The sequence below is a fragment of the Pongo pygmaeus genome, chromosome 4 (assembly GCF_028885625.2).
Source record: "Pongo pygmaeus isolate AG05252 chromosome 4, NHGRI_mPonPyg2-v2.0_pri, whole genome shotgun sequence".
Classification (NCBI taxonomy): Eukaryota; Metazoa; Chordata; class Mammalia; order Primates; family Hominidae; genus Pongo; species Pongo pygmaeus.
The window spans coordinates 114748300-114770990 of NC_072377.2; the positions used below are offsets into that span (position 1 = coordinate 114748300).

Consider the following 22691-nt stretch of genomic DNA (forward strand, 5'->3'; position numbering starts at 1 on the left):
CAAAATGCCATTCATTTATGTATTCTTTATTTCACCAAGGTTTTGTAGTTTTCAATCTAGAAGGCTTTTACATCCTTATTTAAGTTTATTCCCAAGTATTTTATTCTTTTTCATACTATTGTAAATGTAACTGTTTTCCTCATTTATCTATCATATAGCTCACTGTTAATGTACAGATATGTAACAGATTTTATTTGTTGACTCTGTATCCTGGAACTTTACTGAATTCATTTATTACTTCTAACAGTTTTTTGGTGGAGTCTCTACGGTTACATATGTATAAGGTCATATCACCTGAAAACAGGGACAGTTTTACTTCTTACATTCTGATATGGATGCCTTTTATTTTTTCTTGTCTAATTATTCAAGCTAGGACTTCTTGTTTTGAACAGAAATAGCAAGAATGGAATCCTTGTATTATTTCTGATCTTAGAAGGAAAACATTCAGTTTTTCACTATCAAGTATGATGTTAGCTGTGGACTTTACATATATGGCCTTTATTATGTCGAGGTATATTCCTTTTATTCTAAATTTGTTGACAGTTTTTATCATAAGATGGTGTTGAATATTGTCAAATGCCTTTTCAACACCTGTCGAGATTATTACATAATTTTTATTTTTCATTCTGTAAATGTGGTATATAACATTAATAGATTTTTGTATGTTGAACCGTCCTCCTTGCATTGCAGGGATAAAACCCCTTTAGTCATGATGTATGAGTATTTTAAGATGCTTCCGGATTCTGTTAGTATTTTGTTGAGGATTTTTGCATCTATATTCATAAAAGTTATTGGTGTATAATTTTCCTGTGGTGTCTTTGTCTGGCTTTGGTATCAGGATAAAGCTGGTCACTTAAACTAGTTGGAAGCTTTCCCTCCTCTTCAATTTTTGGAGGAGCTTGAGAAATGTTGGCTTTAATTGTTCAGATGTTTAGTAGGATTCACCAATGAAGGCACTGGGCAAGGGCTTTTCATCACTGGGAAGTTTTTTATTTACGGATTCAATCTCCATAGTAGTTATAAGTATGTTCAGACTTTGTATTACTATATGATTTAGTCTTGGTAGGTTTTATGTTTCTAGGAATGTATCCATTTCTTCTGGGTTTTCCAGTTTATTGGCATGTAATTGTTCATAGCTGTCTCTTAAGATCCTTATATTTCTGTGGCATCAACTGTCGTGTCTCTTCTTTCATTTCTGATTCATTTTCATCTTCTCTCCTTTCTCTTAGAATACCAAGAGGTTGACAATCTCACCTTTTCAAAAAACTAACTCTTTTGACTTTTTCCTTGTTTTGAAAATTGTCTATTTCCTTCATTTCTGCTCTAATCTTGTTATTTCTTTCCTTCCGCTAACTTTGAGCTTAATTTTTTCTTCTTTTTCTAAGTCCTTGAGGTGTAAATTTAGGTTATTTGAGATTTTTCTTTTTTAATGCATTTAACAAAAATAAATATCCCTCTTAGTACTGCTTTTGCTCCATCCATAAGTTTTAGTATGTTTTGTTTTCATTTTCATTTTACTCAAGGTATTGCCTAATTTTAAAAAATTTATTCTTCGAAACAAGGGCTTCTCAAAAGTGTGTTGTTTACTTTCTACATAAAGACCTGGAATGGCGAATCATGCTTATAATCCCAGCAGTTTAGGAGGTCAAAGGAGGAGAACTGCTTGAGCCCAGGAGTTTGAGACTACCCTGGGCAATATAAGTAGGCCCTGTCTCTACAAAAATAAATTTTTTAAAAAATCTAGCTGAGTGTAGTGTCATGCACCTGTGGTCCCAGCTACTCAGGAGGTTGAGGTGGGAATATTGCTTGAGCCCAAGAGGTCAATGCTGCAGTGAGCCATGTCTACACCACGGCACTCTAGCCTGGGTGACAAAGAGTTGGTAAAAAAAAAAAAAAAAGAAAAAAAAAAAGGGGGCTGGGCCTGGTGGCTCACGCCTGTAATCCCAACAGTTTCGGAGGTAGAGGCAGGTGGATCACGAGTTCAGGAGTTCGAGACCAGCCTGACCAATATGGTGAAACCCCGTCTCTACTGAAAATACAAAAATTAGCCAGGCATGGTGGTGCATGCCTATAGTCCCAGCTATTCGGGAGGCTGAGGCCTAAGAATCGCTTGAACCAGGAGGTGGAGGTTGCGGTAAGCTGAAATCCACCACTGCACTCCAGCTTGGGCGTCAGAGCAAGACACAGTCTCAAAAAAAAAAAAAAAAAAAAAAAGGGAAAAGAGAGAGAGGGAGAAAGAAAAAGAAAGAAAGGAAGAAAGAAGGAAGGAAGGAAGGAGAGAGAGAGAGAGAGAGAAAGAGAGAAAGAAAGAAAGAGAAAGAAATTCTACATAGTTGTGAATGTTTTTGATTGGAAGATAAACTTGATATAATTCTATCTTTTTGAATTTGTTAAGACTTGCTTGTGACCTAACGTGTGATCCATGCTGGAGAAAGTTCTGTGGCACGTGAGATGAGTGTGTATGCTGCTGCTGTTGAGTCGAAGCAATGTCCATTAGGTCCATTTGGTCTATACTGTTGTTAAAGTTCAATGTTTGCTTATTGTTCTTCTAGCTGCTTGTTTTATCCATTATTGAATGTGGGGTATTGATATCTTCTAATATTTTGTATTGCTGTCTATTTCTCCAATTCTGTCAATATTTGATTTATATATTTAGATGCTCTTATGTTGGGTACATATATATCTATAATTGTTATATCTTTCTAGTTAATTGATCCTTTTATCATTATATAATGATCTCTGTTTTTTGCAACACTTTCTCACCTAATGTCTATTTTATCTAATGTAAGTATAGCCACCCCTGCTCTCTTTTGGTTAGCATTTGCAAGAAATGTCATTTTCCATATCTTCAATTTTAGCCTACATGTCCTTAAATCTAAAATGAGTTTCTTATAAACAGCCCAATTTTTTTATATAAAACTGCTTAATGAACATAAGAAAATGCATCTTTCTCATTCCTAAAGCCAGCATCATGATTAACTGGAAAACACTAGAAGATTTTTTCGTAACAATAAGGAAAAGAAAAAAAAAAAAAAAGCCCATCCTCACTATTTTTCATCAATATTTTACTAGGCATACTCAGCTGATAAAATACATAAAAGGAAAAGGGTTAAAGTATAAAAATCAGGATAGAGAAAATAAATGATTTATATCTGACAGAATTGTGAATCTAGAAAACTGAAATTCAATGAGTGAATTTACCAAGTTAGTAGAGTGCAAAATTAATCCACAGAAAGCAATAGCTTTGAAAATATATAAGGGCAACCTATGAGAAGCTACATTTGGAGCAAAAATTAATTTATATTAGCAACAAAAGAGATAAAGTACCTATAAATAAACATAAGAAAAATGCAAGGCATATATGAAAACATTTTAACACGACTGAAGAACTCAAAAGAAATATTGAATAAATGGAAATACATGCCATATTGTTAGAGATACTATATCTCAACATCATGGAGTGTTAATTTTTCTAAAGTTAATTTTTTTAAGTGATACAAGTAAATTTACAACTAGCTTGTTAGAAGTAGACAAGCTAATTCTAAATTTAATATAAAAATGAATAAACAAAATAGCTAGGAAAACGTTGAAAAGCACTAGCAATACAGAACCAGCCCAATTACATTAAATATATAAGAAAATCATTAAAACTATATATTAAAATGTATTATACAGTCCAAATATAGGCTCATGGTTAGAATAGCTTAGAATAAAGGACTAGAATAAAAAATTCAGAATTAGACACAAAAAGAAATGGGAATTTAGTATTTGAAAAAGTTGGCAACTAAAATCAGGAAAAGTGTTAAGGGAACATGGATGACACAATAAATATTTTTGAGACAAATGAATAGGCAGATGGATCTACACCTCACACCATACACCAAAAAAAAAAAAAAAAAAAAAAAATTCAAACAGACCAATACTTACAATGTACATAAAAAATCCTTAAAAATAGTCAAAGATAATGTTGGTCACATTTTGTCAAATTTTGTCAATTTTAATCTTACGGTGAAAAAGACTTTTCATAAACAGAACAAAATCCCATAAACCACAGAGGAAAATTAATAAATACATTCTATTACATAGAAAAATGACTATATGGCAAAAAAATGCTATAAGCTAAATTAAAAAAAAAAGATGAGAAACAATAAGTATTTGTAGCTCTTACCATAGACAGAGTCACATAGATTAATAGATATATAGTCCTGGGTTTTTGTATAGACAAAAATCCAATAAAAAATGGGCAAAAGAAATAATTTCCAAATAAACAAAAAACAAAAGGCTCTGTAAACATACGAAAAGTGTTCAAACTACTTACCTTAAGAAAATTAAAATGTTAAAAATTACACTGTATTTAGAAACCATATTTTACCTCTCAGACTGTTAAAACCCAAATGTTGTCAACACACTCTGTTGGGAAGACTAAAGAAAAACAGGCACTTTTATATATTGCTGGTGGGGATATAAACTTGCGCAACTCCTCTGAAAGGCATTTGGAAATATGTAACAACATTACAAAGGCATATATACTTTGACCCAGAAATTACACTTCTGAGAATTTATCCTGCAGGTATTCTTCCACATGTTAAAAGATATATGTAAATGGTTATTCTTTGTGGCACTGTGTCTAGTACAAAGGAAATCTAAAACAACCCAAAGGCCAACCAATAGAAAACTGGTTAAATAAACTATGCTATATCCATAATAAGGAAAACTTGTCTGTTTAAAAAATGATAATAACTAGAAAATTCTCCATGTACTGGAATGGAAAAATTTATCTGAAATGATACTAAACGACAAATGCAAGATGCCAAAATTATGTTTACTATGCTAATCTTCATTTTAAAATGAATGGGAAAAAATTAAAAATACTAATAATGTATTATATTTGCATTTTATAGACCCTGAAAGGATACACAAGAAATTACTGATGTTATTACCTAGGATAGGGAGGGATGGGGGGTAAATCAGGGAAAGAAGGGTCTATAATCTAAAGAGGCTTTAAACTTTCTACCTTTAATGTATAGAAATTTGGAGCATTTTTTGTGAAAGAGAACATGTACAAGATTTCTTAACAAAGTGGAGAGATCATACAAAGGAAAAAGAATCACATATTATACTGGACTTTGCAAACACAGTAATATACCGTGGCAATAGTTATAAAGGATAAGTGAGTTTACATATTAATCCAAATTACTTCTCATTTGTGGAGGCGAATACAACATATTTTCAAATATGGAGCAGGTATTTAAAACACTTGATAATACCTTAGTCAAGTGAAAAATAAATAAGAATAAATACATAAGAAAGTATATATTCAGGAATTGAATAAAATTTACAGTTAAGTTTAAATTTACAGATGCATTTTCAGCAACTATTTAGTCCAGGTAAGTTTATTCACTGGGTTAAATTCCTCTAAGCCAGGAACAAAAGGCTCTTACATTAGATTGTAAAAAGACACAAAGGCAAAGCCAATCAGACGTAATGTATAAAACAATATATAGCAGGTACAATGAACAACAACAACAAAAATCCAGAATGGCAAAATCAAAATCAGTGCGCCATCTATTAATCAATCAATCACAGCCTATCAGGAATGAATTGCTCAATACAGCACTGAACATATCAAAAAATGAATTATTAAAAATACAAGGAAAGATGACTTTATAGTAAATGTATTAAAATTACTAGGAAAAAATATAACAATATACTCTTCAAATGACTTGGGTTAAAAAGTAAATAAAAGTTTCTGTCTTGATTAAAGCTTTACTAAGAGATCTACAATGTAAAACAGGGTCTGTGTTATATACCAGGAGTGATTTTTCGTCTATTTTAAAAATCTGTCTAAAAGTGACTTTTAACATCTTAACATTCTGTGTATGTTAAAATGGTAACAGGGACCCTAAGAATCTGAAAGAAATCTACCATTGAAGAAATGGTAAATAAATTTGAAAATTACTCACTTTAATAAATCGTTCCTAAGTCCAATGTTTCCTGGAGTCCTTTGAAATAAATTTATGAGGAGTTGAAACATAAAATCTAATTAGCCTCATAACTACCAGTTTTTGAAGTCCTACTATGTTCAAGACTCTAACTTAGATATGTAAAATACATATTAAGTATGTATATGTATGTATGTATACACACATAAAATAGGGTCTTAAAATTTTGAATATTGAATGATTTGGTTTCTGTTTTAAGTTAGTATTTACCTCACAAGAATTACATTAATATTGATTTATATTATGTAATAATACCTATTGTAAATATGAAAAAAGAGTTTCTGAGAAGGGAGGAACTTGCTCAATGACAGATCATCTAAGAGGTGATCAAGCCAAAATTTGAAATGAAGAAGAGAAACTGAGTTAAATGATGTGGCACATAATTATCTATAATTTCTGTGGTTTTGAATTGTAATGTATTAGAACAATGAAACCAATAGTACTTCTCTTTACCTTACAGTGAAATGTAGAACTTGCTTTTTCACAGACTCCAGCTTTTTATTTGGATATTTTGTTTGATCCTGTTTTATTGATGGTTTCTTCAGAGGAAGAACATGGGCCTCAATGGGGGGAAAGAATAATTTGGAAAGAGTGTTGGAAATTCTCCACCCAATATATTTGGAGAAAACTTCTTCTCTTACATCTGACGAAATATTTGTACTATACCTAGTGAAAGGATCGGTTGGGTCATTTAACTCAGCCTGTTGAAAGAAAAGAGAAAGGAATCAGTTAAAACAGGATTAAATGAGAGAAAAAAATCAAGTATTATTAAATTTTTTAAAGTATCTTTATTTTCTTTGACTAATATTGCATTTTTCCTGTTAAGTAAAAATAATCTTTATAAAAAAATTGCAGTTTTCCAAAAGATTTCAAAAAGCGAAACAGCAAATTTCAGTGAAATAAATAAACATTAATGCATCCAGTCTTGAAATTTTGAAAATATAATTAGGTAATTTTTATTTTAAATTTGATATACTTGCCATGTAAGAATTTCATAAGCATTCTGAAATTTTATTTAATAAGAAATTAAGCAATCAGTTGAAGTAATGTACATTTTATTAAATCAGACTTTTTTTTTATGCACAATCTAAACTGTTCTTGATATCAACAGAGCATTTTTTTTTTCTTTTTTGAGAAGGAGTCTTGCTCTGTCTCCCAGACTGGAATGCAGTGGCACAATCTTGGCTCACTCTGCAACCTCCATCTCCCGGGTTCGAGCGATTCTCCTACCTCAGCCTCCCAAGTAGCTAGGACTACAGGCATGCGCCATCACTCCCGGCCAATTTTTGTTATTTTTAGTAGAGATGGGGTTTCATCATGTTGGCCAGGCTGGTCTCGAACTCCTGACCTCAGGTGATCCACCTGCCTCAGCCTCCCAAAGTGCTGGGATTACAGGCATGAGCCACCATGCCTGGCCAAACAGAACATTTTTATAGAGCAAAAATTTTAAGTGAAAAGCAAATAAGAGCTTTGTATTTAGCTTAAATTGACGATGTTTAAGATTTTGATTTTGATTAAGCTGAATATGTTCTAAAATCAAAAAGTAAAAAAAATACAAAAATTTCCCATTATTTAAGCAATATTTATTCAGGAAAAAGCTATTTTCTGAAATTTCCTTTTCCTGTTTGATAATGTCCAGGATTGCTTCTTAATTACTTCTTTTAAAATGGCCAGAGGATATTTTCTCTGGCTGGAATCAGTAATAATAAATGAAAATGTAAGTAAAATGGCATATGTTACAATTTTTTTATGTTCACGATATGTACATACTACTAATTCCGTTTCTTGTAAATAAGTTGGATACTGCCTTTTATCATTTGTTTTTACATTTTCATTGAGTATTATCTGTCTTCGGGCAGCTCATTACTAGTCACTCAGGATTCATTTTAGACGCATATCAATCTTGCGATAGTAAAGACAGAAATAGAAAATGTTTTTCTGTATATGAACATCTAACTTAACCTCTTTCAGCTTCCAAAATTAGGCCTGGCTAAATTAAATTACTGATGAAAGACTGATTACTGAATTATTTAGACAAAAGTATAGAAGAAAAAATGAGTACAGTCTCAGGATATAGACTGAACAAAAAAGTTAAAGCAATAAGAAAAACAGCAAAAGGCAGGTATGCAAATATGTGTCACTGTGAAAGTCATAGAGGATGGGAAAGAACATGAAAAAAACATTTACAAAGGATAAGGTGAAAATCATGCAAGTAAGCAAGCACATGATTCAGTAATCCCACTACTGGGTATATCCAAAAGAAAATCAGTATGTCAAAGAGAGAGCTGCCCTGCCATGTTTACTGCAACATTACTCTCAATAGCCAAGCTACGAAATCAAGCTAAGTGTCCATCAACAGATGAATGCATAAATAAAAGGTGGCATATATACACAATGAGATAGTATTCAGCCATAAAAATAGAAGAAAATTCTACCATTTGTAACAACATGGATGAACCTGGGGGACATCATGTTAAGTGAAATAAACTAGGCACAGAAAGACAAATACCACATGATCTCACTTACATGTAAAATCTAAAATGTTGATCTCATATAAGTAGAGTAGGATGGTGTTTACCAGGGGCTGATGGGTGAAGGGCTGGGGAGATGTTGGTCAAAAGATTTCAGTTAGAAGAAATAAATTCAAGAGCTTTAATGTACAACATGGTGACTATAGTTAATACAAATACATCATATCTTGAAAAATGCTGAAAGTAGATGTTAAGTGTTCTCACAAAAGAAATAATAACTGCATGAGGTTATTTGTTAATTAGCTCAATTTGACCGTTTCACAACGTATGTATTGTCAGGCCTCTGAGCCTAAGCTAAGCCATCATATCCCCTGTGACCTGCACGTACACATCCAGATGGCCAGTTTCTGCCTTAACTGATGACATTCCACCACAAAAGAAGTGAAAATGGCCTGTTCCTGCCTTAACTGATGACATTATCTTGTGAATTCCTTCTCCTGGCTCATCCTGGCTCAAAAGCTCCCCTACTGAGCCCCTTGTGACCTCCATTACTGCCCGCCAGAGAACAACCCCCGTTTTTCCTTTACCTACCCAAATCCTATAAAATGGCCCCACCCCATCTCTTTTCACTGACTCTCTTTTTAGACTCAGCCCACCTGCACCCAGGTGATTAAAAGCTTTATTGCTCACAAAAAGCCTGTTTAGTAATCTCTTCACACCGATGCACATGAAATTTGGTGCCGTGACTCGGATCGGGGGACCTCCCTTGGGAGATCAATCCCCTGTCCTCCTGCTCTTTGCTCCGTGAGAAAGATCCACCTATGACCTCAGGTCCTCATACCAACCAGCCCAAGAAACATCTCCTCAATTTCAAATCCGGTAAGCGGCCTCTTTTTACTCTCTTTACCAACCTCTCTCACTATCCCTCAATCTCTTTCTCCTTTCAATCTTGGCACCACATTTCAATCTCTCCCTTCTCTTAATTTCATTTCCTTTCATTTTCTGGTAGAGACAAAGGAGACACGTCTTATTCGTGGACCCAAAACTCCAGCACCGGTCATGGACTGGGAAGGCAGCCTTCCCTTGGTGTCCAATCATTGCAGGGATGCCTCTCTGATTATTCACCCACATTTCAGAGGTGTCAGACCACGCAAGGACGCCTGCCTCAGTCCTTCACCCTTAGCAGCAAGTCCCGCTTTTCTGGTGGAGGGGCAAGTACCCCAACCCCTTCTCTCTGTGTCTCTACCCCTTCTCTGCTTTTCTGGAGGAGGGGCAAGAACCCCTCAACCCCTTCTTCACCCTTAGCAGCAAGTCCCGCTTTTCTAAGAGGAAAGAACCCCCAATCCCTTATTTCCATGCCCCGAACTCTTATCTCTGAGCCCCGACCTCTTATCTCTGCACCCCAAACCCTTATTTCCACGCCCTGACCCCTTTCCTGCTTTTCTGGAGGGTAAGAACCCCTGAACCCCTTCCCTCTATGTCTCTACCCTTCTCTTTAAACTTGCCTCCTTCACTATAGGCAACCCTCCACCTTCCATTCCTCCTTCTTCTCCCTTAGCCTCTGTTCTTAAGAACTTAAAACCTCTTCAACTCTCACCTGACCTAAAATCTAAGCATCTTATTTTCTTCTGAAATGCCGCCTGACCCAATACAAACTCGACAGTAGTTCCAAATAGCCAGAAAGCGGCACTTTCAATTTTTCCATCCTACAAGATCTAAATAATTCTTGTTGTAAAATAGGCAAATGGTCTGAAGTGCCTGATGTCCAGGCATTCTTTTACACATCAGGCCCTCCCTAGTCTCTGTTCCCAATGCAACTCATCCCAAATCTTCCTTCTTTCCCTCCCGCCTGTGCCCTCAGTCCCAACCCCAAGCGTCGCTGAGTCTTTCTAATCTTCCTTTTCTACAGACCTATCTGACCTCTCCCCTCCTCACCAGGCCGAGCTAAGTCCAATTCTTCCTCAGCCTCCGCTCCTCCACCCTATAATCCTTTTATCACCTCCCCTCCTCACACCCCGTCTGGCTTACAGTTACATTTCACAACCCCCACCTGCTCAGCAATTTCCTCTTAAAAAGGTGGCTGGAGCTAAAGGCATAGTCAAGGTTAATGCTCCTTTTTCTTTATCCCAAATCAGATAGCGTTTAGGCTCTTTATTATCAAATATAAAAACCAAGCCCAGTTCATGGCTCACTTGGCAGCAACCATGAGATGCTTTACAGCCCTAGACCCTAAGAAGTCAAAAGGCCATCTTATTCTCAATATACATTTTATTACCCAATCTGCTCCAGACATTAAATAAAACTCCAAAAATTAAATTCCGGCCCTCAAACTCCACAACAGGACTTAATTAACCTTGCCTTCAAGGTGTACAATCATAGAAAAAAGTTGCAATTCCTTGCCTCCCCTGTGAGACAAACCCCAGCCATATCTCCAGCACACAAGAACTTCCAAATGTCTGAATTGCAGCCGCCAGGCGTTCCTCCAGAACCTCCTCCCCCAGGAGCTTGCTACAAGTGCCAAAAATCTGGCCACCAAGCCAAAGAATGGCTGCAGCCCAGGATTCCTCCTAAGCCGTGTCCCATCTGTGCAGGACCCCACTAGAAATTGGCCTGTTCAACTCACCTGGCAGCCACTCCCAGAGCCCCTGGAACTCTGGCCCAAGGCTCTCTGACTGACTCCTTCCCAGATCTTCTCGGCTTAGCGGCTGAAGACTGATGCTGCCCGATTGCCTCAGAAGCCCCCTAGACCATCACGGATGCCGAGCTTCAAGTAACTCTCACAGTGGAAGGTAAGTCGGTTCCCTTCTTAATCAATACGGAGGCTACCCACTCCACATTACCTTCTTTTCAAGGGCCTGTTTCCCTTGCCTCCATAACTGTTGTAGGTATTGACGGCCAGGCTTCCAAACCTCTTAAAACTCCCCAACTCTGGTGCCAACTTAGACAATACTCTTTTAAGCACTTCTTTTTAGCTATCCCCACCTGCCCAGTTCCCTTATTAGGCCGAGACACTTTAACTAAATTATCTGCTTCCCTGACTATTCCTAGGCTACAGCTACATCTCACTGCCGCCCTTCTTCGCAATCCAAAGCCTCCTTTGCGTCCTCCTCTTGTATCCCCCCACCTTAACCCACAAGTATAAGATATCTCTACTCCCTCCTTGGTGACTGATCATGCACCCCTTACCATCTCATTAAAACCTAATCACCCTTACCCCGCTCAACGCCAATATCCCATCCCGCAGCATGCTTTGAAAGGATTAAAGCCTGTTATCACTCGCCTGCTACAGCATGGCCCTTTAAAGCCTATAAACTCTCCTTACAATTCCCCCATTTTACCTGTCCTAAAACCAGACAAGGCTTACAAGTTAGTTCAGGATCTGCGCCTTATCAACCAAATTGTTTTGCCTATCCACCCTGTGGTGCCCAACCCGTACACTCTTTTGTCCTCAATATCTTCCTCCACAACTCACTATTCCGTTCTTAATCTTAAAGATGCTTTTTTCACTATTCCCCTGCACCCCTCGTTGCAGCCTCTCTTTGCTTTCACCTGGACTGACCCTAACACCCATCAGTCCCAGCAGCTTACCTAGGGTGTACTGCCGCAAGGCTTCACAGACAGCCCCCATTACTTCAGTCAAGCCCAAATTTCATCCTCATCTGTTACCTATCTCGGCATAATTCTCATAAAAACACACATGCTCTCCCTGCTGATCGTGTCCGATTAATCTCCCAAACCTCAATCCCTTACAAAACAACAACTCCTTTCCTTCCTAGGCAAAGTTAGTGCAGTCAGAATTCTTACACAAGAGCCAGGACTGCACCCTGTAGCCTGTCCAAACAACTTGGACTTACCGTTTTAGCCTAGCCCTCATGTCTGCATGCAGCGGCTGCTGCTGCTTTAATACTTTAAGAGGCCCTAAAAATCACAAACTATGCTCAACTTACTCTCTACATTTCTCATAACTTCCAAAATCTGTTTTCTTCCTCACACCTGATGCATATACTGTCTGCTCCCCGGCTCCTTCAGCTGTACTCACTCTTTGTTAAGTCTCCCACAATTACCATTGTTCCTGGCCCGGACTTCAATTCGGCCTCGCACATTATTCCTGATACCACACCTGACCCTCATGACTGCATCTCTCTGATCACCTGACGTTCACCCCATTTCCCCACATTTCCTTCTTCCCTGTTCCTCACCCTGATCACACTTAGTTTATTAATGGCAGTTCCACCAGGCCTAATTGCCACACACCAGCAAAGGCAGGCTATGCTATAGCACAAGCCACTAGCCCGCCTCTTAGAACCTCTCATTTCCTTTCCATCCTAGAAATCTATCCTCAAAGAAATAACTTCTCAGTGTTCCATCTGCTATTCTACTACTTCAGAAGGATTATTCAGGCCCTCTCCCTTCCCTACACATCAAGCTCAAGAATTTGCCCCTGCCCAGGACTGGCAAATTAGCTTTACTCAACATGCCCCAAGTCAGGAAACTAAAATACCTCTAAGTAGACACTTTCACTAGATAAGTAGAGGCCTTTCCCACAAAGTCTAAGAAGGCCACTGTCAGGCCTCTAAGCCCAGGCCAGGCCATCGCATCCCCTGTGACTTGCACGTATACATCCAGATGGCCTAAAGTAACTGAAGATCCACAAAAGAAGTAAAAACAGCCTTAACTGATGACATTCCACCATTGTGATTTGTTCCTGCCCCACCCTAAGAAGGTTCTTTGTAATTCTCCCAACCCTTGAGAATGCACTTTGTGAGATCCACCCCTGCCCACCAGAGAACAACCCCCTTTGACTGTAATTTTCCATTACCTTCCCAAATCCTATAAAATGGCCCCACCCCTATCTCCCTTGGCTGACTCTCTTTTCAGACTCAGCCCACCTGCACCCAGGTGAAATAAACAGCTTTATTGCGCATACAAAGCCTGTTTGGTGGTCTCTTCACATGGATGCACATGAAAGCCACCACAGTCATTTCTTCCCTTCTGTCAGACATAATTCCTCAATTTGGCCTTCCCACCTCTATACAGTCTGATAGCAGACCAGCCTTTATTAGTCAAATCAGCCAAGCATATTTTCAGGCTCTTAGTATTCAGTGAAACCTTTATATCCCTTACAGTCCTCAGTCTTCAAGAAAAGTAGAACAGACTAATAGTCTTTTAAAAACACACATCGCCAAGCTCAGCCACCAACTTAAAAAAGACTAGACAATACTTTTTCACTCTCCCTTCTCAGAATTCAGGCCTGTCCTCAGAATGCTACAAAGTACAGCCCATTTAAGCTCCTATATAGATGCTCCTTTTTATTAGGCCCCAGTCTCATTCCAGACAGCAGACCAACTTAGACTGTGCCCCAAAAAAACTTGTCATCCCTACTATCGTCTGTCTAGTTATACTCCTATTCACCATTCTCAACTACTCATACATGCCCTGCTCTTGTTCACACTGCTGGTTTACACTGTTTCTCCAAGCCATCACAGCTGATATCTCCTGGTGCTATCCCCAAACTGCCACTCTTAACTCTTAAAGTAAATAAATAATCTTTGCTGGCAAGACTATGCTGAATCTCCTTAGGCACTCTCTAATCAGATGTCCTAGGTCGTCCCAATTCTCAGACCTTTTATACCTGTTTTTCTCCTTGTCTTATTCCGTTTTTCAATTCGTACAAAACCATATCCAGGCCAACACCAGTAATTCTAAATGACAAATGTTTCTTCTAACAACCCCACAATATCACCTCTTACCACAAAATCTTCCTTCAGCTTAATCTCTCCCACTATAAATTCCCACGCCGCCCCTAATCCCACTCAAAGCAGCCCTGAGAAACATCGCCCATTATCTCTCCATACCACCCCCCCAAAAATTTTCACCATCCCAACACTTTACCACTATTTCATTTTATTCTTCTTATTAATATAAGAAGGCAGGAATGTCAGGCCTCTGAGCCCAAGCTAAGCCATCATATCCCCTGTGACCTGCACGTACACATCCAGCTGGCCGGTTCCTGCCTTAACTGATGACATTCCACCATAAAAGAAGTGAAAATGGCCTGTTCCTGCCTTAACTGATGACATTATCTTGTGAAATTCCTTCTCCTGGCTCATCCTGGCTCAAAAGCTCCCCTACTGAGCACCTTGTGACCCCCACTCCTGCCCGCCAGAGAACAACCCCCCTTTTTCCTTTACCTACCCAAATCCTATAGAACGGCCCCACCCCTATCTCCCTTCACTGACTCTTTTAAGACTCAGCCCGCCTGCACCCAGGTGATTAAAAGCTTTATTGCTCACACAAAGCCTGTTTAGTAGTCTCTTCACATGGACGCGCATGAAATGTATATTTTAAAACATCATGTTTTACACAATAAATGTATACAATTTTATTCTTCAGTGTAGAAAAATAAAATAAAATGTTAAAAATTAATGACACCACCAAAAAAGAGCTCCTCCTTTTTTTACTCAAAATATAGTACAGTATTGCACAAATGAAGATATTATGGTGAACTCTGGAATTACTAAGAGAGTTATGAACGAATAAATGAATGAGTAAACAAGTGGACCAAAAAATGATGTCTTCTCATAATATAATTTTTGGTAAAATACACTGTAATCAAAGATAACATTAACCTGTGAGGCAGGAGAATAGGGTCTGGAGAAACGGAACCTAAAGCCGATTCTCACTGGCTTCCTAGAACTAAATCAAAATCAAAACCCCAACTTTCCATGCCCAAATTAAAAAAGGACCAGAGGCTACTCTCCTTGCAACCCCCACTTTTCTGTGTGGCAGATGAAAAACTGAAAGTACCTCTGGTTGATCCTTTCCTGCAACCAATCAGACTAATCATGGGTTAAGTCTTTACTTGCATAGGATTTGGGATTTATTTTTCTCCTTTCCCCTTTTCCTATCTGCTCCATACAGGGGAGTCTTTTGTTCTCTCTCTCTTTTTCTGTCTTTTCCTTTCCAACTTGGGACCCTTGGTGGGCAGTGCCTAAACACAGAGGCAACTGCAGGTTTCCAGCTGGGGCCAATCTCTGGAGAAATGGAAAGGTTTCCATGTGGAAAAGCCCTTGACTGCCACCACCCAGTTCTAGTAAGGGACCTGAGCCCTTTGCCTTTTTTTCTTTTTCAGTATTTCAGCAGCTGTTTCAGGGCAACTGGCCAGGGCCACTCTCTGGTGTTGCCTGAAGGCCAAGAAGTGAATGGGGATAGCTGCCTTGCCTGGAAGGGGGATGGACTCTTTTCTATCTTTTCTGATTATAGTCCCTGATCTCTACGTGTGACACAATTGGCAGTGGTACAGGGTGAACTCACGTTTCAGGCCACTTAAACCTTCTTTTCTTATAATCACTGCTTCCTACATGTGACACAATTGGCAGCAACAGCTCCTCCAGAGTGAACTCACAAACATTTCAGGTGACTTGAGCCTTCTTTTTTCACGCTAAATTCTTCTCTTCCCCTACTTGACGGGTCAAGGACAAAAGGAACCCACCTAGCTATGCAAACAATGTTATAAAGAAAAGAGATGACTGGTTGTTTGAAAAGAGGGATGGGATGTTTAGGACAAGTAAGAGGGTTTGGGAATGTTGTAGATGGTCTGTGTGGGGCATGGGGGGCATTCATGAAAAGGAATTTATGCAGGAACTGATATACAATCTAACGTGGATTTCTTGCCTAAATTTAGAGAGTAAAAGGGTTGCTTTAAGTGGGATAGGAAAACCTTAAGAAACACTCATAATGGGTCATCAGTGGTGGAGGGAACCATTCCAAAGCAGTGCCAGCATCCATCTAACATCAGAGATGTCTGACAGACTAAGACAGGGCTCAAAAGGTGAATGCCCCTGGGGACTCCAGTCAGGACCTAGAATTTTTCCAGGATGCCTCAAGCATCACTCGGGTCACTTGATAAACCCTCCACTATTCAAAGTCCTCCTCTCTTTTCCAGACCACTATGGGCAACTCTCCATCTATTCCACCTGATTTCACTATGGACAAACCTCCATCTATTCCACCTGATTCCCTGCTTGGCTGCATCCTCCACCACTGGAATCAGTTTGACCCTGATAATCTAAAGAGAAAACTTATATATATATTTTTTTTTCTGCAATGCTGTTTGGCCCAATTATGAGCTGCCCAGCCTGGAACAATGAGCAGTCAATGGTAGCCTTAATTATGACACCATCCTGCAATCAGACGTATTTTGCAAGATGCAGGGCAAATGGTCCGAAATCCCATATGTACAGACCTTCATGGCCCTATTCCAAAACCTAATAATCTGCAAAACTCCCAGAACCAGCCCCCCAAGGGAAAGTCCTAAGGCAGAACTAGATATTACAGATGACCCCCTTTACAAGGGCTACCTGTCTCTCAGGGTGAACAGCATCTGCCTCCATACAGCCCCTTGCCAAGTGCTCTTGAGGCTAAACCCCAAACACTGGGAACCCTACTAAGTCCCCCTCACACTCGAAGGAGAACATTGTATCAACTCTCCCTGCAGCCCTGCTACTCCTTAGGGAAGTAGCAGGGGCTGAGGGGCCAGTCCTAGTGCAGGTCCCTTCTCTATAATTGATACACAACAATGTAAGAAAAGCTAGAAAGCTATTTCAAGAATCCCAGGAAATTTGTGGAAGCTTTCCAAACTTTGGCCTTAGCCTTTGCTCTCTCATGGAGAGATGTTCAATTCATTCTAGCAACCTGTTGCACCCCCTTGGAAAAAGAGATCAAATTTTTGAGGCCGCCCATGGGGAAGCAGATGATTTATTAACCTGAATCCTTCAGGGCAATCACTTGGGCCCAAACATAGTCTCCACTATTGATCCTAATTGGGACTATAATACCCCCATGGGAATGAACAACCGGGCTAAATTTCTTGATGCTTTCCTTGGAGGAATGAGAAAGGGAATAACTAAGGCAGTAAATAATGTAAATTAAGGGGGGTTACATAAGCCAAGGAGGAAAATCCAGCCATGGATTTGTGGCAGGCTGGAGGAAGTCTTTACAAAATATACTACTCTGGACCCTTCTTTTTCCAAAGGCAAAATATTAATGGCACAGCATTTCATTAGCCAATCCACCACAGACATTGGACTTAAGCTCCAAAAGCTACTGATGGGGCCACACACTAATCAAAATCAGGTTTTTGATACTGCTGTTATGGTGTATAACAACTGCGACCTGGAGGAAGGAAAACAGGAACAGAGTGAAGAAAAATGGCAGGCAAAAATTATGGCAGCCATCATTGGCAATACCCTGAATGCCCAAAGAGCAGCTAATGGAAACCTGAAGGGCCATAATGATAATGCCATCAAAGGCTCTTGCTTCAAATGCAAGAAAAATGAGCATTGGGCAAAGGACTGTACTAAGCCCTCACCAGGCCCCTGTCAAAAATGTGAGGGCACAAGTTACAAACCCTGTCACTGGAGGATTGACTGCCCCTGCTCCCACCGAGGGGTTCAGTCAGGCAAAACTGTAGCAGTGCAAAAGCAGGAATTAGATGAAGACTGAAGACCGAAGGGGCCTGGGGTCTTCCACACTGCCCCTGTCCAGGAACATTGTAATTACTACTGAGGAGCCCCAGGTAATTCTGGATGTCATGGGTACCCAAATTCAGGTTGTTTTTGTTTTTGTTTTTGTTTTTTTTTTGATACGGAAGCAAATTACTCTGTTCTCACTGCTTTTGCAGAAAGCTTCCCTCCCAGTTCATGACCATTATAGGAATGGAAGGAAAGCCGCAAACAAGATTCTTTACTCCTCCTTTGATTTGTCAATTTGAGAAACAAATCTTCCAACAGGAATTTCTAGTAGTACCAAACTGCCCAATCCCCCTGTTGGGAAGAGATATTATGGTTAAAATAGGGGCACTGCTACAATGTAAGCATCACCTGGCAGAATTGCTAACAGGCAAAATACAGCCAAAGTCCCAGATTACATTAGTAAACAGGCTAACTAACCCACTGGCATGGTATACTGGAAATCTACGGAAGCCTAAAATAGCAGTGCCAGTCAAAATATGCTTAAAGACCCCAGCTATTTTCCCAATCAAAAATAATACCTAATTAAGCTGGAAGCAAGAAAAGGCCTAGCACCCAGAGGTGAGGTATTACTTACGCATCGGCTCTTAAAACCCTGCAATTCTCCCTGCAATACCCCCATCTTACCCATTCTAAAGCCTTTGGAAGAATATTGAAGGCTTATTACATGTTAGTACAGGACCTCAGAACAATTAATGAGGCTGTTATCCCTGTACACACATTGGTGGCAAATCCATATACCTTCCTGGCTCAGGTGCCAAAAGGTTATCAGTCCTAGACCTAAAAGATGCTTTCTTCTCCATTCCTCTGGCACCAGAGTCCTAATACGTTTTCGCCTTTGAATGGAAAAATCCTAATACCGGAGGAAAACAACAATACACTTGGACAGTGCTTCCTCAAGGTTTTTGGGACAGGCCGCCTTTCTTTGCCTGGGCCTTAGAGAGGGATCTAAGGGATCTGCAATTGGAGAATGGGAGTATATTCCAGTACATGGATGACCTTCTTGTGCGTAGCCCAACCAAGGAAGCTTCTGAACAAAATACTACAAAAACTTTGAATTTCCTGGCAGACAGGGGATACAAAGTGTCCAAAAGGAAGGCTTAGAATAACCTTCAACAGGTCCAATATTTAAGGTATGTCTTAACACCCAGAGCCTGGCAAATATCCCCAGAACGAGTGCAAGCCATATGTGGTTTGGGACCTCCCCATACCAAACAACAGCTTTGTTCTTTTGGGGGAATGGCCAGGTTTTGCAGAATATGGGCATCAAATTTTGGGATCATAGTAAAGCCCCTCTATGAAGCAACAAGGGTGCCTGAAAATGAGCTAATGGAATGGACCTCGGAAATGAGAGAAACCTTTGCCGAGTTAAAATAGGCTCTCACCCAGCTTCCGCTCTTGGCATCCAAGGCCTAACTAAGCCCTTCTCCTTGTATGTAGCAGAGAGGAAGGGCATAGCATAGCTGTAGCAGTACTAGCCCAGAAATTAGGATCAGAACCCATATCAACTACCTACTTTTCAAAAAAGCTGGACAGAGTGGCCTCGGGATGGCCAAGTTTCCCGTGGGCAATCCCAGCCAGTGGTATTTTAGTGGAAGGAGCCACTGAAGTCACCCTAGGTCAACTACCACAAGTTCTAACCCCTCATCAGGTGAAGTCAGTCTTAGAAATAAAAGGATACCTCTAGATGATGGAGGGAAGTTTAACCTAATACCAGGCCACACTCTTAGAAAACCCAGATGTAACCCTTGAAACCTGTATCACCTTGAATCCAGCTCTGTTTCTGCTCACAGGCCCAGTAACTGATCATTCCTGCGAGCAGGTCATTGCACATACATTCATATGTTAGCCAGCCTAATTTAAAAGACCAACCTCTCCCAGATTCTGAGGATAACTGGTTTATAGACGGCAGTAGTTTCATGTCAAATAGGGAGCACTGGAGCTGGATACACAACAGTAAATCATAGTACAACTGAAGCCCAGCCACTGCCCCCTGGCACATTAGCACAAAAGGCTGAAATCATTACTCTTACCTGAGCATTAATGTTGGGACAAGGTAAAAAGCTTAACATCCATACAGATTCTAAATATGCATTCCCCGTGGTTCATGCTCATGCTACAATCTGGAAGGAAAGGGGACTACTAACTAGCAACACTCTCCTATAAAGCATGGGCCTGAAATTCTTCAGCTATTAAAAGCAGTACACCTGCTAAAGGGCATAGCTGTAATTCATTGTAGGGGGCACCAAAGGGACTTAACCCCTATAGCACAAGGGAACAGCAAGTCTGACAGAGAAGCCAAGGGCACAACCTTCAGGGTGCAATCCCAACAGGAACAGCTAATATAGGAGCAAGGGGAACAAAAACAAGGATCCTGGTGGTATATGGGATCACAGGTATATCTCCTTCAAACAGCCCAATGGAGAATTATAAAAACCCTGCATGACTCTTTCCTTATAGGGAGAGATGCTACCCTGGCCATGGTTAACAGACTCTTCACTGGGCCTAACTTAGCTTCAGTGGTTAAGCAGGTCAATCAAGCCTGCTCATTGTGTGCACTTAACAACTCAGGAAACAAAATGCCTCCTCTAATAAAACCAGTCCAGAGGAGAGGAGCTTATCCAGGGGAAGACTGGCAATTAGACTTCACCCATATGCCAGCTTTCAGAGGATATGTTTTTGTTAGTGCTAATAGATACCTTTATTGGTTGGGTCAAAGTTTACCCTAACAGAACAGAGAAGGTAATGAGGTTATAAAGGTCCTCTTAAGAGAAATAACCCCCAGTTTGGATTAACTCAGAGACTCCAAAGTGATAAAGGCCTGTCCTTTATCTCCCAAATGACTCGTGGGGTTGCTAAGGCTCTCAGAATCAAATACTATTTACATTCAGCATGGAGGCTTCAATCCTCTGGAAAAGTAGAAAGGACTATCCAAACTCTAAAGTGAGTGTTAGCTAAGCAATGTCAGGAAACATAAAAAACGTGGTTCAGCTTACTGCCTGTAGCCCTCTTAAGGATCTATAATACCCCTAGAGCAAAAATTAATATAAGCCTATAAGAAATGTTATCTGAAGCCCTTTCTAAATTAATGATTCAATTACTGATCCAGAAACAGCCAGTTTAGTAAAATACCTAGTTAACCTAGGGAAATTTCAGCAGATTTTACAAAAGTTTGAAACTCAAAGGCTCTCCACACCAGGAACTAACCAGCAACCCTAAAACAGGCCAAGAGATGAAAACATGGAAAAAGAGATCACCTGCTCAACAATTACAACCCAAATGGAAGGCAACATTTTCAGTAATATTGGCCACGCCTTCTGCAAAGTACTAAGGTTAGATGGTTGGATACACCTTTCAAGGATCATGTCTGTGATACCTGAAGCCCCAGACCTGGAACCTGAAGCTCCCATCAGCCACTACCCCTGTGAACTTGTGAAAGACCCGAAGTTCCTGTTTAGAAGACAGCCAAAAGATAAGTAAATGCCCACCAACTTTCCTTGGTGTCTTTGTTGCATAGTTACTGTAGGCTGGATAATAGTAGCCTTTTTTTTTTTGTATTTTTTTATAGTTTCATTGCCTTTTCCAGATGGATGGAATCACTTCCTTTGTACTAAGCAGAATGTTTTAATTCATTTACATAACAAACATTCCTTACAGCATATGTATCCAGCCCATGAAGTTCCCATTAAATCTTTTAAACCAAATTTATTTCCTCTCACCTAGAGACCATCAAGCTTCAGATTATCATGTGACAGGGCTTCCAGCCAGTTTCAGGTGCATAGACACCATCTTAGCCATCAAGAAGCTACCCTGTCTTCATTAGACAGAGCAGAATGAGAATTCCATGATCCCCAATAGGGAGGGACTAGGCCCCAAGTCAGCATGAAGCAGTTACAGAAGAAAGACCATCGGTCCTTCTGCTCCCCATAAAGATTTATGGGGATTGTGTCTCTCAGAGGGGAAATGAGGCAAGAGAATAAGGTCTGGAGGCAGGGAACCTAAGGCTAATTCACACTGACTTCCTGGAACTAAATCAAAAGGAAAACCCCAACTTACAAAAGGACCAGAGGCTACTTACTCCCTTTGCAACCCCCCTCCCTTTCTGCATGGCAGATGAAAAATTGAAAGTCCCTCTGATTTGTCCCCTCCGATTTGTCCCCTCCCACAACCAATCAGACTGATTGTGGGCCACTACTTCATTTACATAGGGTGTACACCAAGTAAGCCATGGGAAACCTTTACAGGGTATTTAAACCCCAGAAAATTCTGTAACCAGGGCTCTTGAGCCACTTGCTCAAGCCCGCTCCCACCCTGGGAAGTGTACTTTCATTTTCAATAAATCTCTGCTTTTGTTGTTTCATTCCTTCCTTGCTTTGTTTGTGCATTTTGTCCAATTCTTTGTTCAAAACACCAAGAACCTGGACAACTTGTAGTCAAGACCCTCCACCGGTAACATCTGTATTATAGAATCTTGATGCTCATTTCATCATGTCTCATTTGACTACTCCTCACTTTCTTCCCTCTAAGACAGGAGAGGCTATAGATACAGATGCCACCTCTTTCTCGGCAAAATGAAGATATTCCCACATCTTTCTCTATGATTCTCTTGTGGGAAGCCCAGGTAAATTTCTATCCTTCATTGATGTCCAAGCCGTTTGTCTAATAGAAATGTAGTCTCAAATTTCAGT

General features: G+C 39.8%; 1 protein-coding gene across 1 annotated transcript in view; it reads right to left on the reverse strand.

Annotated features, from left to right (window-relative positions):
* Positions 1–22691, reverse strand: part of TMEM232 (transmembrane protein 232) — a 320858-nt gene that overhangs the window by 117236 nt on the left and 180931 nt on the right. Inside the window, 1 exon segment of the mRNA XM_063665126.1 lies at positions 6456–6703. Coding sequence (XP_063521196.1) covers positions 6456–6703 — 248 coding nt within the window.